This window comes from Podarcis erhardii (assembly GCF_964252035.2).
Source record: "Podarcis erhardii genome assembly, chromosome: 6".
In the NCBI taxonomy this organism is placed as follows: domain Eukaryota; kingdom Metazoa; phylum Chordata; class Lepidosauria; order Squamata; family Lacertidae; genus Podarcis; species Podarcis erhardii.
In genome coordinates this window covers 52,279,781-52,295,869 of record NC_138510.1, presented here as the reverse complement: position 1 = coordinate 52,295,869, position 16,089 = coordinate 52,279,781, and the positions used below count along the sequence as shown (strand labels likewise).

The 16,089-nt window shown below is 40.2% G+C and overlaps 1 protein-coding gene across 1 annotated transcript; it reads right to left on the bottom strand.

The window, feature by feature from the left end:
* Window positions 1-1,516: 1,516 nt before the first annotated feature.
* ARMH1 (armadillo like helical domain containing 1) lies at window positions 1,517-14,327 on the bottom strand (the record flags this gene model as incomplete). The annotated part of the gene is made up of 11 exons (XM_081865547.1): window positions 1,517-1,960; window positions 3,876-3,990; window positions 5,445-5,522; window positions 6,542-6,671; window positions 7,705-7,777; window positions 8,729-8,851; window positions 9,894-9,978; window positions 11,048-11,244; window positions 12,816-12,982; window positions 13,663-13,731; window positions 14,122-14,327. The coding sequence occupies 11 exons, from the start codon at window positions 14,325-14,327 to the stop codon at window positions 1,896-1,898; spliced, it is 1,308 nt and encodes a 435-aa protein (XP_081721673.1). The 3' UTR covers window positions 1,517-1,895.
* Window positions 14,328-16,089: the final 1,762 nt, after the last annotated feature.

Genomic DNA, 16,089 nt, shown 5'->3' with positions numbered 1-16,089 from the left:
CCCTGGGAGGTCTGGATATTTTCTCATGCAGACCTGAGAGTACACAGCTCCTGGCTGTTCCTGTTATAAATGTTGCAAATGGACAATGACCATAATCATATCTATTTAAGTCAATGTGTTGGACTGTGATAGTCTTCATTCATGTAGAGGCAAGAATTCCGTTTATGACTTCTGAAACTAGTCAAACACTGGTATTGAAATCTGTCAGTGTTAAACAATTTTATTGGCTTTATGCATTAATCATGTGCTTAAAAGAAAACTATCTCTGATGGCTATTATTTTGAAAAAAAGTCTACAAAAATATTTACAATTATTATTTGTTTATTGAATTTATATACTGCCCTGTACCCAGAGGTCTCAGGGTGATTCACAGAATAAAATCAATTATAGTGTCAGTCTGTTCTGAAATGGAAATTAATTTCTGCCTTTCTGAGTTTTTGCATTTTATCAGTAGAATGGCAAAAAGTGTCAGCTGTTTGGGCCATTTCATTGTAACTGTGAAGTTTAAAATTTGCACCTATTTGGACTACTCAAGAGCAAAGTAGTGTGTGGGTATGCTTCAGTATCCTTCCCCAAAGTGTTAAACAAGTGTGTGTGTGTGTGTGTGTGTGTGTGTGTGTTTATATACGGCATGTGCTTACACCCTATGAGGAAAAGTCTGATATGTGCATGGATGTATCAGTGTAGCTTTCAAAGGATGGGAATGATGCTGCTAATTTTGTCTGCTGGCATTGGCAATTATAAAGTGAATTTAGGTTGTCATTACTGCATGCAAGTGTTAATTGATTCCTAAAATCTAAGGCATACAAAGTGGCTAAGGAGATGCTAATGGCATAGCATGCTTTCCAAGAGAAGAGAGCTAGGAGTTGGGAAACAACTGATATGAAGTTTCAACATTTTATCTCCATCTCTATGAAGTAGATAGGCCTGATCTGTAAGCATACATACTATCCATTGTGCTAAAGTACACTTCAGGAAAAGAGCAGCCAAATCCTATACAAAACCGTATCTGAAATCAATGGGCTTAAGCATACGATTGCTCCTTAATTTCTCTTGAAGAGCTGTATTACTTCAAAAATTCCTTTATATATCTGTAAAGCTATGAAGTATTCAAGAGAGTGTTTATATTGCTGAATGCATAACTAGAGAAGCCATTGCTGCTTTCCCAGTAGCGCTGCTAGAGAGTGGCAGTTTCTGTTTTTGGCTTGCAAATCATGTAAATGTTTTGCCTTTAATAATATTTCTCAAGAAAAGAACATTGGGTCTTATGGTAGACTTCTGGATGCTCTACTACATTAGGGTTCAGTCTGTCTGCACAAAAAAAAGTTGGCAAGGGGATTTAGAGTTCACAGTGTAAGAGCAGAGCAGCCTGCTAGATAAGGCCAAGCAATCTGTTCTCACAATGGCTAACCAGATGCCCATGTATCTTCTGTATGTTCATTTATTTCAGTTTCAGTTGAACCTGCAAATTGGAGTGAAGTCTTGTGTCTGGTATGTATGATCACAGAGACTTAAATTTAGTTGTTCAGTACTGTTTTTATTTATTACATAGATATCCCGTCGTCTCCTCAGAACTCAAAGTGGCTGTACAAGGGATTATTCCTTATTTTCATAAGTATGACACAAATTAGTCTATGGTTATGTTGTTGCAAAGGCAGCTGTTGAAGAACAATTAGAGCAATTGATGTGTCTGGTGGTTGATAACCAAACTAAGTAGATTTCAGATTTGAGAAAAGGGAGGGGGACAGGGACTCAAAGTCACCTGTCATAAGGCACTTGGAGCTTTGCATCTTTTTCTCATGGGGATGGGTAGTAGGGCCTGAAACAGAATGCATGAAAAAATAGATGAAAATGAACAACAGCCCAATAAATGAGGACAATTGAGAGGTGACTAACTAAAGCGGCAGCTCTCTATTTTGAGACAGCTGTTCCTGTTCATCTTCTGCAGTTGAGTTTCTCTCTGAGGGAGGAAAAAGAGTTCAAGAAATATAACTCAGTTCATTACTTCAGTACCAAGTATGGTAGCTTATTTTTTAATTACAGTGGTATCTTGGTTCCCAAAAAACTTAGTTGATGAACAAATCAGCTCCCAAATGCCGCAAATCTGGAAGTAAGTGTTCTGGTTTGCAAATGTTTTTTGGAAGCTGAACATCCGTTTTGGCTGTCGGCATTGTTTCCAGGGCCAATGAGAAGCCGTGCCTTGGTTTTTGAATGTTTTGGAAGTCGAACGGACTTCCAGAATGGATTGAGTTCGGGAACTAAGGTACCACTGTGCTGTTATACAAACAAGATACAGTGGTACCTCGGGTTACGAACTTATTTCGTTCTGGAGGTCTGTTCTTAACCCGAAACTGTTCTTAACCTGAGGTGCTCTTTCGCTAATGGGGCCTCCTGCTGCTGCCACACCATCGCTGCGTGATTTCCATTTTCATCCTGGGGCAAAGTTCTCAACCTGAGGTACTACTACCGGGTTAGTGGAGTTTGTAACCCAAAGTGTTTGTAACCTGAAGCATTTGTAACCCAAGGTACCACTGTATTTACTTAAAGTACTGGTAAGCTGCCTTTTATCTATCTATCTATTCTATTTATTATTTGTACCCCGCCCATCTGGCTGGGTTTCCCCAGCCACTCTGGGCGGCTTCCATAGAAACAAAAAAACACTAAAATATCACAGATTAAAAACTTCCCTGAACAGGGCTGCCTTAATGTCTTCTGAATGTCAGGTAGTTGTTTATTGCTTTGACATCTGATGGGAGGGCGTTCCACAGGGCGGGAGCCACTACCGAGAAGGCCCACTGCCTGGTTCCCTGTAAGTTGGCTTCTCGCAATGAGGGAACTGCCAGAAGGCCCTGGCGCTGGACCTCAGTGTCCGGGCAGAACGATGGGGCTGGAGACACTCCTTCAGGTATACTGGGCCGAGGCCATTTAGGGCTTTAAAGGTCAACACCAGCACTTTGAATTGTGCTCGGAAACATACTGGGAGCCAATGTAGGTCTTTCAAGACCGGTGTTATGTGGTCTCGGCAGCCGCCCCCAGCTGCCGCATTCTGGATTAGTTGTAGTTTCCGAGTCACCTTCAAAGGTAGCCCCACGTAGGGCACATTGCAGTAGTCCAAGCGGGAGATAACTAGAGCATGCACCACTCTGGCGAGACAGTCCGCAGGCAGGTAGGGTCTCAGCCTGCGTACCAGGTGGAGTTGGTAGACAGCTGCCCTGGATACAGAATTGACCTGCGCCTCCATGGACAGCTGTGAGTCCAAAATGACTCCCAGGCTGCGCACCTGGTCCTTCAGGGGCACAGTTACCCCATTCAGGACCAGGGAGTCCTCCTCACCAGCCCGCACCCTGTCCCCCAAAAACAGTACTTCTGTCTTGTCAGGATTCAACTTCAATCCATTAGCCGCCATCCATCCTCCAACCGCCTCCAGGCTAAGCATCCTTGAATGGCAGTTTCCATAAAATAAAATGCAGTATGCACAAGCGAAGCCGTAAAGATTATAAATGCATAATACAGGGGTGGCTAACATTTTTTGCTTGAGAGCCACACTGAGGCTTTGCCAGCCCTCAAAGGGTTGCATGCCAACATGCACATCACTTTCAAGAGTAGACACAGTACTTCTTTTCTAACTAGCATTTCTCTCTACAGATTTCATATGTAATTTCTGTCCCCTCTGGATTTGTTGAATTAACATAAGACCCTTCTTGTTTATACTGTTGTGAACTAATTTGTTCCATTTCATATTTTTGTACTTATTCACAACCTACCTACACAATATGTCATCCCATTATTTCCCTTCCCTCCCCCCCTTTTTTTTAGCATTAAGGAGGTATCTGCATATTCCAAAGTTATTTTGTCCACTACTGTGCCCAACATACCTGGAATATCCATTTTTGCCTGAGCCAAAATATATTCCGGAATATTGACTATATTGGTGGCCAGGATAACAGCCTGCACAGCATCCATATTCAGGTACAAGTTTGTAGCATCTTGCTAGAGGGAAGAAAGGTAAGACAGGCACTTTATTGAAAAGCAGGAACTTTCCAAGGTTCAGGGCTGGAAATAAATGGAGGGCAATTCCTGATGGTTCATTGACATCTCTTCCTTGAAACAAGGGCCACTCTAATGGAGTTGTCTCTACATGTCTCTTCACTCAAAGGCTAGGATGACTGTATCTGAACAGTGAACTTCTTGGAATTTTTTAATTAGCTAAGGGACTAATGGCTGCCTGGCTTTTGATTGAAATTGGATATTTGGAAAATTTAGAAGAAAGATGAATGGGCCTACTCTGTAATAGTTCACCATCTTTTTAAAATGCTCTCTCCAGAAAGGCACACCTGATTACAATTTTATTATCATTTTGCCACCAGGGAATATCATTTTTATTCTTTGACATAGGGGGCAGCTTTAATTATATTGTTGCAGTTGCTCAATCTGGACTTTAGTGCTGCTGTACTAATGCCTTGTGTTTTAATGTTTAAAAAAATAATAAATATTTATTGTAAATAGTTTTGAGACTTCGTATAAAACATCATTCAATAATTGTAGGTGGTTGGTTATTATAACCTTCATAAGCAGCTATGAAGACAGAGGCTGTATTAGAATTAGCTTTACTAGTAAATCCACACTTTAAAATATGCAGGCTTCCCAAATTAATTTCTTTCAAAATCTGCCAATCCAATGTTCAGAACAACTTTTACAGAAATTGAGAAATATAGTTGAATATGTTTACTTAGGAATGGAAAAGCAAAAATTGCTAGGAAGATGAATCACAGTACGGAAAGAAGGCTGGAATATTGCATTGGATGGTGTTGTGGTTTAAAGAGGCAAGTTAGGTATTTTAGGCCTCTGCTTGATTATTTTCTTCATTCTCAGACTTTTTTGGTTAATCTGTCATAAGCAAATTGGAAAGCCTCATCACCACAGTCATATGCTGGAGGCAGCAGTGTTACTCTGCAATTACTCTGGCAGATGATGTTCTTGGCCTTATTCTGAAAAAAAGGTCTAGAGCTGTGCTTTCCCTCTACTGTGCCACTTTCTATGTTCCTCCTCTTCAAGATTGTTATTAATTTAAATACTGCTTAATGCTCTTAAAATAGGTTTCTAAGTGGTTTAAGATAAGAGGATAAGAGAAACCTGGTAAACAGAAAGCAGCTTTTACAATGGCAGAAGTAGTAAGAAGATACCACTACCCTTTCTGAACTCTGGCTCTCTTAAAGCATTCATTTGAATTTAACAGTTACTGAAGATCTTGTCTACACTGGATATGCCACAGAAGATAGTGATTCTTACTATAGTTGCTGGGGGAAGACAAGACTTCTAAACAATTCAGAAAAGTGGTTTGGGATTTCAGGTGTTTTGTATTAAATCTCACTGTTGCTTTTGGCAAATAAAACATCTCATATCTGAGTCCCATAACCTTAGTACAGAGGCTAGACAAGACTTACCATAAAGAGCTCGAACAATTTATCTCCCATGGCGCTCCGGGTTTGATTCTCCACCACTATGAACATCCTTACAAAATGCTGCAGGGGAATACAATTTAATTCATAGGGAAAATAAGAATAATCCTTGGGTTGTATCTAACTCTGCTTTTCTGTTTGTGCAGCAGACCTCTGCTTGAGTTAACATAACTGCTCCCTCCTCTCCAGCCCATGATGCATCCTTAAACTCTCCAGACTCCAGAGGATTGGGTATACTCTGGAGCAAATTTTGAATGCAGAGAGGTGAGGAAACAGGACTCCATTGCACAACTGAAACTTAGCTTGTACAGTCAAACCTCAGTTGTCGAATGTTTGGCTTCCGAAATGTCTGACAATCGAGGTGCAGCTTCTGATTGGTTGCAGGAGCTTTCTGCACTCAAGCGGAAGCTATGTTGGATGTTTGCCTTCTGAAAAACGTTCGAAAACCGGAGCATTTACTTCTGGGTTTTCGGAGTTTGGTAGTCAAAACATTCCAAAACACAGCTGTTCGGGATCCGATGTTTGACTGTATAATGTTGGATGCAGCCCTTTGTAAGCTACAGGAGTATAAAACTCTGCAATCTAATATTTACTATCCAGGTTTCATTAGTATTTATTGTTCTGGTCTTCATCACTCAGAATCTTTAGTGGAGGGCTGCCGTTATCCCTTTCCAAAGCTCTAGCCTCAACCATAATTTCCCAGCACAACTGAGACTTTAAAAGTTCTCTAGTAGTATTAGTTTATTAATTACCCGCCCTTCACCCTAAGATCCCAGGGCATTAAAATACATTAGAAACAGCTTTAAAATACTTCTGTATATTTTGGCTTAAATATACAGGCAGTTTCTGCTCCCATGCTTCCAACATCTACAAGCCATGAATGTTAAATTCTAAGAAACCCTTACTTACTCCTGTCATAGTCTGATCTTTGTATTCTTTAGTGCTTAATCCACTGACTAACGTTTTATCTCATCCAATCCATCCATTCCACCCACCATAACAACCCCTTCAGTTAGAGAGCTTTGAAAAAGTGACAATAGACATCTACACCCAGTTCCCTCCTTTTCAACAAAGTCACTTGCCTCTAGGGTAATGCTGGCCTGCCTCTGGCAATTAGTGTGATCTTTGTTGCCCATGGCACACATGAGACCATGCACCACTCTCAAGAAGACCAGCTCCTCAGCCACATCTCTGGAGTCTTGGGCCAGAATTCTGCAAAGTTGAGTGTTTGAAGAGTGGGATAAAAATGTTTTCAATAAACAGATAAGAGAGGGGGAAGGGGGTTTAAGAGCAGAGGGAGCATCCCACTAATTTACAAGCCAGAGAGATCTAGGTTGTTCTGTGCCCTTTATGAGCTGGTTGACAGTGAGACATCCAATAGTAATAGGAGACATCAAATAGGTTCAGCTTTCCTGTTGCACTGTTGGATTTCTGCAACAGTTGTTAAAGGCACACGCTGCCAAGAAAATAAGCTGACTGGGCAAATCTGTTGTATTGAATGAGTTGTTATGGTGCTAAGCATAGTAAGGTGGATGGTGACATGAATTTGGCTAAGCAGCAAATACTTCGTCTAGTGCTGAAGATGATAACTGTAAAATGATTAGAGAGGAGCTGTATATTCAGAGGATATTTTATGTATAGCTCCATTGATAACCTGACTATTCTAGCTCATGTTATAAACTCTGAAAGGTAAGAGGATAGTGGCTGGATTATATAGGTATTCTAGTTCTGAATGTGTTTTAAGGGACTGGATGTGATGCTGGCTGTCTAATGTTGCATCAAGAAGCAGAAGGCATGGATTCAACTTCAACCCTTGAAAGCCATTTTGTAGTAATGTTTGGATGCGGGTGGGGAGGGTTTCAAATAGATATGCTTGGTTACTTGCTGGCCTTGGGCAATGCAAGTCACTCTTAGCCAGTGTGCTATGCTAAGAAACTAAAATTGCTACTTTGAGGTTCTTGGAACAAAATGCAGCAAGTAGATATCATAGTATGATTAAAACATATAGTTAACACCATCAATTAAAAATATATAAAAACAGTGCCCTACTGCCTCCATCTGAGTAGCAGGTGAAGTGGGTGTATATAATCTGCCAGTCTGGACTGTGGACTGGTGGCTGTTTTCACACAGTAAGTGAGGTGTTTTCTAGTTTGCATTTGTGGCCTACCCAAAGCTGGGCTAAGCGTGTTTCACAGTTTGCCTCTGTGTTGGCAACTGGTTCCGGTAACCCATCATAATCTCTTACCCAATGGCTTTGGCAGCGGCAGCTTGCTGAATATATGCTGGCAAGGACTCCATCAGGTGTAATGTACCAGCTTCTGTATGTAGGAAACAATGTAGGAGTCAGGTACTGTGTCTCATAGCTGCCCCAAAGCTTTGCTTTTGACCTAAAACACTGTCCAGAAAGAACTGAATTGCACAGAAAATTCATTCAGTACCTATCCAGCAGCACAGTTTAACTTAGGCTAGCACCAGCTAATTGCTGTTTCTCACGCCATGCAGAAATTTGATTCCTTGATGGTAAGCAGGGAATGTTGGTTTGGGTCTGCTTTGAAAGATGTCAATGTTTGCCTGCAGCCCTCCCTGCTCCAGTTTCTCAGACTGGTGATTGAGATGAATTTCTGTTCTATCACAATGGGTTCTCATTCCATACCCCTACAGTCCCGCTCTGAGCAAACTTGGAACTTGATATAGGTTTTCAGGTATGAATGAGGAAAGAGGTTGGGCCCCATGATAAAAGAATAGGAACAGAGGATGGACTTTAGTTGTTAAAATATATGCCTTCCCTTCTCAACACATGAAGAATATTAATGCTGTGGTAAGTGTGTGTTCACAATACTGCCTTAGAGAGCAGTGAAGTTGTTTTTTCAGTGCATTTAATAGCTCTTGCACCCCAAGCTGTTTACATCTGCACAGCTTCAATTTGTTCCTTTTTCTATATGCACCAGAGAATGTTGACAGGCAGGAATATCTTTACCCTATGCAGAGATGTTCATACAAGGGTGGAGACAAATTGGGAACAGCTTAATAACTCCAATCGGTGTGAAGCTTTTTTGAGAAACAATGCACCAAACCGTAGTATGAAGTACAGTAAACATGCATTTTGGCTAACATCTTGTGAACACAAAAACCGGAAATGCAGTGAGTGCACAGTAAACGAGAATGTGAACACAGCCTTAGACTAATATACTCTAGAGATAGGGAAGGAGATGTAGAAGTGGGGAACATCTTCATTAGTGGGTCCAAATGGCAGCATTTGTGGATCTCACCTTCCAGGATTCTGGCTTGCATTTTGGCAGTCTCCTGTCTTGATGGCTTTAGCAATGCAACCAGTCCTTTTAGCAAAGCTGGTCGCACATCATATGCCATGAGGTCCTTGATTAGTTGAATCGCTAGAAGAAGGAAGATAGTAAAGTGGGTGCTTTGTCACAGAGTAATAGTAGTAAGGTAGCTCCTGTTGCACAGAGCAAGCCTCAGTTTTTCTTGGGGAATAATTTGCCTACACAAAGTCTAAAAGGTGGTTCAACTATGTCCAGTCTTTGTTAATCATTTGTTCCAGTGTGTTTACCAGTTACTGGGAATCATAGGCGGGGAGAGCACAGGTCCTGCTTTTGGGCTTTCCATAGGCTGCTGGCTGCCACTGAGAATGGGATACTGGACTAGATGGGCCACTGGCCTTATCCCAGCCATGCTGTCCCAGCAAAGGAAACTACCCAAAAAACCCCACCATTCAGGAAAGAAGATACAGCAACAGGTTAGGAGAGCAATGGGAGGGACCTCATCACTGGTCCTTATCCAGCACTGGCCTTATCCAGCAGGTCCTTCTTACGTTTATATGGCAGTTATAGGACAAAGAACACTCATTTTTTTAAAAAGTGGGTTTGTTAATGCACTAGGCAATATTGCACGTTAATTGTGCAGTTCTCAAGTTCCTAAAGACTTCAATCCCTCCGTAAAGGCACCGTCTGTTGGTTCTTTCATAAAATGCGTAGACTAGTTAAAAAAAAAATTGGTAGCACTAACCACACAGCTTAACTGTATGGAATAAAGACCAGTGAGTCACCTGCTTTGAAGACATGATGTTTATGCTACTTGGGAATTTGTAAGTTATCTGTTTTGAAGCAAATATAGCATTAAAAAAGAAAATTGTGGTAGCTTCCATGCAAATTAGAACACACACTGGATTCACCCAGCTTCGGCACCAGCCAAAGATCAGTATGCCTTGTAAGTAGGCTACCTTGTGCTGTACCTCACATAAAATTTGCTTTTTCATGAATGGCTTAGTTATTAGGGTTCTTCCCTTCCTATAGACATTTGGCTCACTGGTGCATTATTTTAAAACTGATTTTCAATTTCAGTATGTGGTAGTCACCTGGACTCAACGATTTGAGGGTTGGCTTCAAAAGTGGAGGTGAGTGCATGGAGTCATCTTACCCTCATATTGCACCTCCAGGTGCAGAGAACGGAGCACACTAAGCACTGAGTCCACAATACTTGGATGGGCATCTCCCACAATTGTCTGCCAAAGTAAACGAGCAAAAGAAGAATATTTGAGACCCCGTCTTAGTATGCTCTAATACAGAACAAGCATGAAAAATATAGGTCACAATCAAGAGATCACAAGGAAGAGCTGGGCTACCCAAATCTTCAGCATGATCAAGATTATATTTTGACCTGGTGATGCAAATCCCTTTTAGGAGCACGTCAGACGATATTTTAGCATATACATGAAACACTCTGAGGGGAGACAATTCATTTTGTAATAATGTAAAAGGAAGATTGCTGTAACTGATTGAAGTTCCCTGTTGCAAATTAAAGCTGTGCTGATATAAACAACATGGGGTGCAAGAGCTGTAAAATGAACAAAAAAACAACTTCTCTAATGCAGTAATGTGAACTCTCACCCAGGTGAGATCAGACAACATGCTGCAATGAACCATAAAGATGCAAGGGCAGTATTTAGGGAGACCACTCTTTTTTCATGAATCTGTTATACCAATCAGTTTTATAAGTGCATTAATTAGAAATAATCATTAGCTAGAATGGTTAAGGGAGGTGTCAATAAGTTCTATGTGTCCCTAAACTTCTAGATCTAGCCATAATTGGGGTGGTGTGTTCTACAGCTGACAGTTCTTAGCTTAAAAAACCACCTATTTTCAGGGGTACTATTTCAGATTTTAGACATGGGGGCAGAATAGGATTTCAGTAATTTTTTAAAAGAAACTCCCTTTAAACCTATTTAAATACAATTACAAACATTGTATTTTAAGGCAATGTATTTGGGTTACTTATATCTCCATTACTTATACTTCAATTATCAAACTCAGGTCAGATCTGTTAGCCTTTCTTGCCCAATATAGTTGGTTCCTTTGGCATGGTATTTGGCACTTAGATCCATTTACCGGTAACTGTTAATAGCAATATATATGTGCAGTTTGTAGACCCTGCACTGGCTAGAAACACAGATGCCCCTGAGGAAAAAATGCATGTTGTCTGTAACAGATGATGGGAAGAAGTTCCATATAGTGAATGAAACAAAGATTGCAACCCCATGCCTCCCCCCCCCACTCCATCTTCTTGTTGCTCACCTGTATTGTCCTCAATGTTTGTAGGGACAGTTGCTGGGCTTTTGGAGAGGTGCACTTTAGAAGAGCAATCAGCCCTTTGTACACTTGATTCTGGTATTTGGGGTTGCCATGGCCTAAAGCATCCAGAAGAATCTGTACTTGCTCTTGAGTCTCTTCTGACTTGCAGGTGGCAAAAAACTCAGCAATTGATCGTACACCTATAAAGGAAAAAAAGCTTTCTGAACATGCAGGCTAGAAAGTGTCAGCTAAGCAGCCCCATGTTTTAGCTTGTATTTAAATAATATGTAAGTTTTAATACAAGTATTTTGTAAGTAACAAAGGACACCCTTATTATACATTGATAAATATGCAGAGTACCATTGGCAGGCAATCACTCTAATAGTGAACATGATTGTAACCAATTGCTATTTGCAATTCTTAAAATGTGTGTGATTTATGTAAAGACACACTTAACATCACATTTATTTAATCACTAAATGGGTTTCTCAAATGGTATCATGTATGGAAAATTTTGGATCCATGTACAGGGCTATCTTCAAGTAAATCCTGTTTTCCATATACCTTCAGAGTCTACAACTGAAAACAAAGTGGAGTGAAGCCATTGCACCTCACACTAGCTAAAATATGCAATGGTTTTCAGACTTTGAGTTTTCAAGTATTTGCCCATTTATGTAAAAATTCTGTAGACTTTAGGGCAAATGAATAAATAAATAATAAATAGCCTCCTTATTCAGTTGATTTAATCCCTGTTTCAATCAGTCCTTGTTTTTGAAATTGTGCTGGTCTAAGGTTACAATTGTTAAACATGCACTTTGTATTCTTGGGAGTAAGCCAAATTGGACTCAGTGGGATTCACTTCTGGTTAAACACAAGACTGTGTGTGTGTGTGTGTGTGTGTGTGTGTGTGTGAGAGAGAGAGAGAGAGAGAGAGAGAGAGAGAGAGCCTCTCTCTTATATATGGCTTGCAGCAAGTAGGAAGTGGGAGCTTAGGGGACAGGACTATTAAGGTTTAGGGGGAAAGCCACTGTAAGCTGCTTTGAGCCAGTGGGATAATGCAGAATATAAATCCAATCTAATCAATATAGTTCAAGCTCACACAACTAGTTATGGGCAGCAATGACTGGCTCTGAATTTGGATGCAGCTTCAGATTTGCATGAAAAGCCATATTCAACCAGTTAAATGAGATTCATTGAGCACTCCTATGTGAATGCACATCCAGATGCAAAATCTGCATCCCCATTTACATTGTACTTTTCACATACAGCTTTCCCTTGCTGGACTGGGATGGACATATATCACACTCATCCATTTCAGTGGAGCAATGCAGTAAACAAGCATCCACTCTCACTTTATGGTAGATAAATTCAGCCTAGCTGAATTTATTTGCGTTTAACTCCCCATACACTGTGTAGTTAAAACACTTCATCCTACTCTACCCAAGAAAGGAAACTTTACAGAGATATTAATATGCTGATGTTTCAGAGATCTATTTGTCTTCTACAGGTAGAAATATCCTGGCTTCTATATACTGCAATGAAAGGAAAACACTACAAAGTAAGATCCTTGTGAGAATCAAATGTTTCCATGCCCTTTTATTGATGAACCTGTGACAGGTGAGATACTGAAGAAGAAAGCAACTCTTTTCTATCAGCGGTATTCACTGGGGTGGAAAGAATAAGCTGAGCTCTGTGGGGAAAACCCTGAGGTCAGAAAACCACTTCACTTAAATATCTGGCAGTACATCTCATTTGTCACAATCTGCCTTACCATAGCTTTCACAAATAATCTCTTTGAACTTCCTGCCAGATCTTGCTACTAACTGAAGAAGCTTTATGGACTCCCTTTTGTCCTCCTCTTTCAGTTGGTTGAGCCCAAGTATTTCCAGCAATGTGAGGATACCACCAACTTCCAGGAATTCAATAATGTATCGCTGGCTGAAAAAATGTGGAGAAGAAAGCAACAGATCTAAAGTCTATTTGCAACAAGATTGCATAATATGATTTCAGTTATTATTTCACACTTATTAACAGTTACGTTTCTTTTCATAGGCAAAGTAATTGGCAGGTCCACTGCTTCTCTTCCTAAACATCACTTTAGTAACACCTTTACTAAAGCAGCAGAGCTGCCAAGGGAAAGACTTTGCACTTCAGTCATTCACTAGTGTTCCATTCTTTACAGGAATGCAAGCTGATGAACTAAAGCAATTCCAGTTTTCTTATGGGGGAAGAAAACTTTGACCATATTTTCCATATACAGAACTGGGCATAGGTATTCCCAAATCCAACACTTACAACCTGGTATCTCAGCCAAGGAGATTATAGGAATGCTTCATCTAAGAACATTCCCTATGGTTGTTGCTGGAATAGTTTTTATTCCTGAAGCCATGCCAGTGTGCAAGTTGCATGATTTCATGTTTGATAAAATGGTTATTTAGGCAACAGACAAAGAAGCACCAAGCCACAGAAAGCAGAGCTTTTTATATTTGCCAATCTCTTTGATAATACGATTACATTTTCCCAAATACCACGTTCTCACTACCTCTTTCACACCAACATAATGTGCTAAAAACTTCAGGATCCTATCCAAATATAGAAATGGTACATTTTTTACTTACCCACTTGCAGCTGATAGGAAGATGCCAATGGACTTCAATTGTTGCTCTAGGCACGTTCCATACATGTAACTATTGTGAGTTTGTGAAGGCTTTAAATTAAATACATTCTGGCACACTAAACCTTAGCTGAATCTGATTTTCTACCCACCTCAGCCCTTTTGCAGGAGTTCATACTTTATTTAGAGGAATGACATGTCTGAAGTAGGACTTGCAAAGTTTTCTGTGAACTTAAGACATTGGGCAATATTGCAGGAAAAGTCAGAGTCCAGGATTATTAAATTCTGCTACCATAACTGGAGCACAATTGCCCTAAAAATAGCAAAAGTTGGTGCAATTTATACTAATAACAATTTATCAAGCCAATATGTAGCCAATTCTGGTAATTTTAATGGAGAAATTATTGCTTTCTTTTTTGGCTCTTGTTACACTTTAACAAGAGATCTCCAAGGAAGAGGATACGTCAACCTGAGCCAAGCAGTTAGACGGGCGAGAAACAAACTGGCTCCTTGAGAGAATTCTATTTCCAGTTCTGGACCTGTCTTGCCTTGGTTGGTTAGCATAAAATTTTCTAGAATGTGGCTTCGAGCAATTTTGCCAGCACTGTCCCATTCCTGTAGAAAACTTATTAATCTGCTGATGGCTGCCTGCTCCTTTATGGAAGTCATGACTGGTTGTGTCCTGTTGAGAAGAGAAGAGAACCTTAGACCTACGCATTTGTGAGATCAGAGAATACACCAGCCCCATCTACTTTGACCAGGCATAGGCAAACTTGGCCCTCCAGATGTTTCAGTACAACTCCCATCATCCCCAGCTAACAGGACCAGTGGTCAGGGATGATGGGAGTTGTAGTCTCAAAACATCTGGAAGGCTGAGTTTGCCTATGCCTGACTTTGACACTGGCACACCTTGCATCTCACATTAAAATTGTAATTTAAAGCAAGTCACCATGCTTGTTTTAAACCATAGTTTGAACCATATTAAAGCCTAGTTTGTTTTGTCAAGGTACTAACAAGTATTTCAGTAATGTAGGCTTAACAAGCAGTGTCATTCTGTAGTTACCAAATTTTGGCATTTGGTAAAGTGGCTAATTAAAATGGATTCTGTAGGTCGGTCTGAAAGGCAAAAACTCAACACAGACATCTTGGAAGTTATGTCAGCACTGCCCCACTAATCTTATTTATCCTATAGACAGCACATCAAAATCAAATTTGATTCACATACAAAAATTTGAGGGGTAACATCTACAAAATTGCTATGATAAAGGCAACATTAAATATAAAGAAGAGCTTACCTATTTCATTTTTTTTCTTTACAGCCCCTTCAAAAATGTATAAAGAAGCAGTGCTGAGACATGCATAGGAATCCATCAGGGAATTAACAACCTGTGGTTTGCAGGAGCTTTTGTCCTTGGCAGAGTATTTTCAGCACAGGAGAGAAGGTTCTAAATAAATCAATTTTCCTCAAACAGTTGTGATTGAAAGTGTTATTAGCCATAACAAATGTTAGCACTGACAAGGGAACAGCTGTAGTAGCCTTTCAGAGGAAGAGGTGAAACATGAGTCTCATTCACTTGATTTACAGAATATTTGTGAAATCTTACTTGTGAGCCTTGTAGCTGATATTTGCGTTTTGGCAGAAGTTGTTTTTCATCTTGGGACATTCACTATAAATTATAGCTCCATATTGTGCACCTGTGTCCTCTACACTGATCTAGTTAAAAGAACTTTCCAACTGAAACAATTGCTAGTTTGATTCTAAATTAACATCTCCATATTTTTATGGGGGCATATATTCCCTCCTTTTTCTAGGAAGCAATGAGTCCTTTGACTGCTAAAGATAAATCTTCATCTACTTGGCTGCAGCACTTGATACACAGAAGTCAGTCACAGGGGAGAAGGCTGCATGGCCACATCATGTTCTTATTTGAAGATTCAATGGCACCACCTACTGTGAATATGTTTACCTTTATTCACAGTTGACACAAAGAGATTCAGGCTTCCAACAAAGGAAAATGCATTTTTAAAGGCACAGCCACAGAGAAACTCTCAAAAGATATTATATGTTCCACATCTATCTTCTGCAATCCAGACACATAGGGACTTCAGCCCACAATTGCCTTCTGGATTGAGTTGGAAAAGATTGAGACTGGCACAAGTTTGCCATCTGCACAGATAGGTTCTGGATGTCAGTGAGGTAAAAACATACCTGTTCAAGTGCTGAACTCAGAACATGAGAAATCTGCCATGTGTACTTATTGTTAAATGACGAAAGCACATAATTCTGTAGAAAGTATTTTCAAGAGCTCTCTCTCACCAGCCTTTTTATTTGTAGACATTTGAATTAGTGTACAAGGATATCTTGAGCCACAAACAGAAACTGCCTATTTATCCAAGATGCCAATTGGGTATACATTTGAGTGCTACAAAC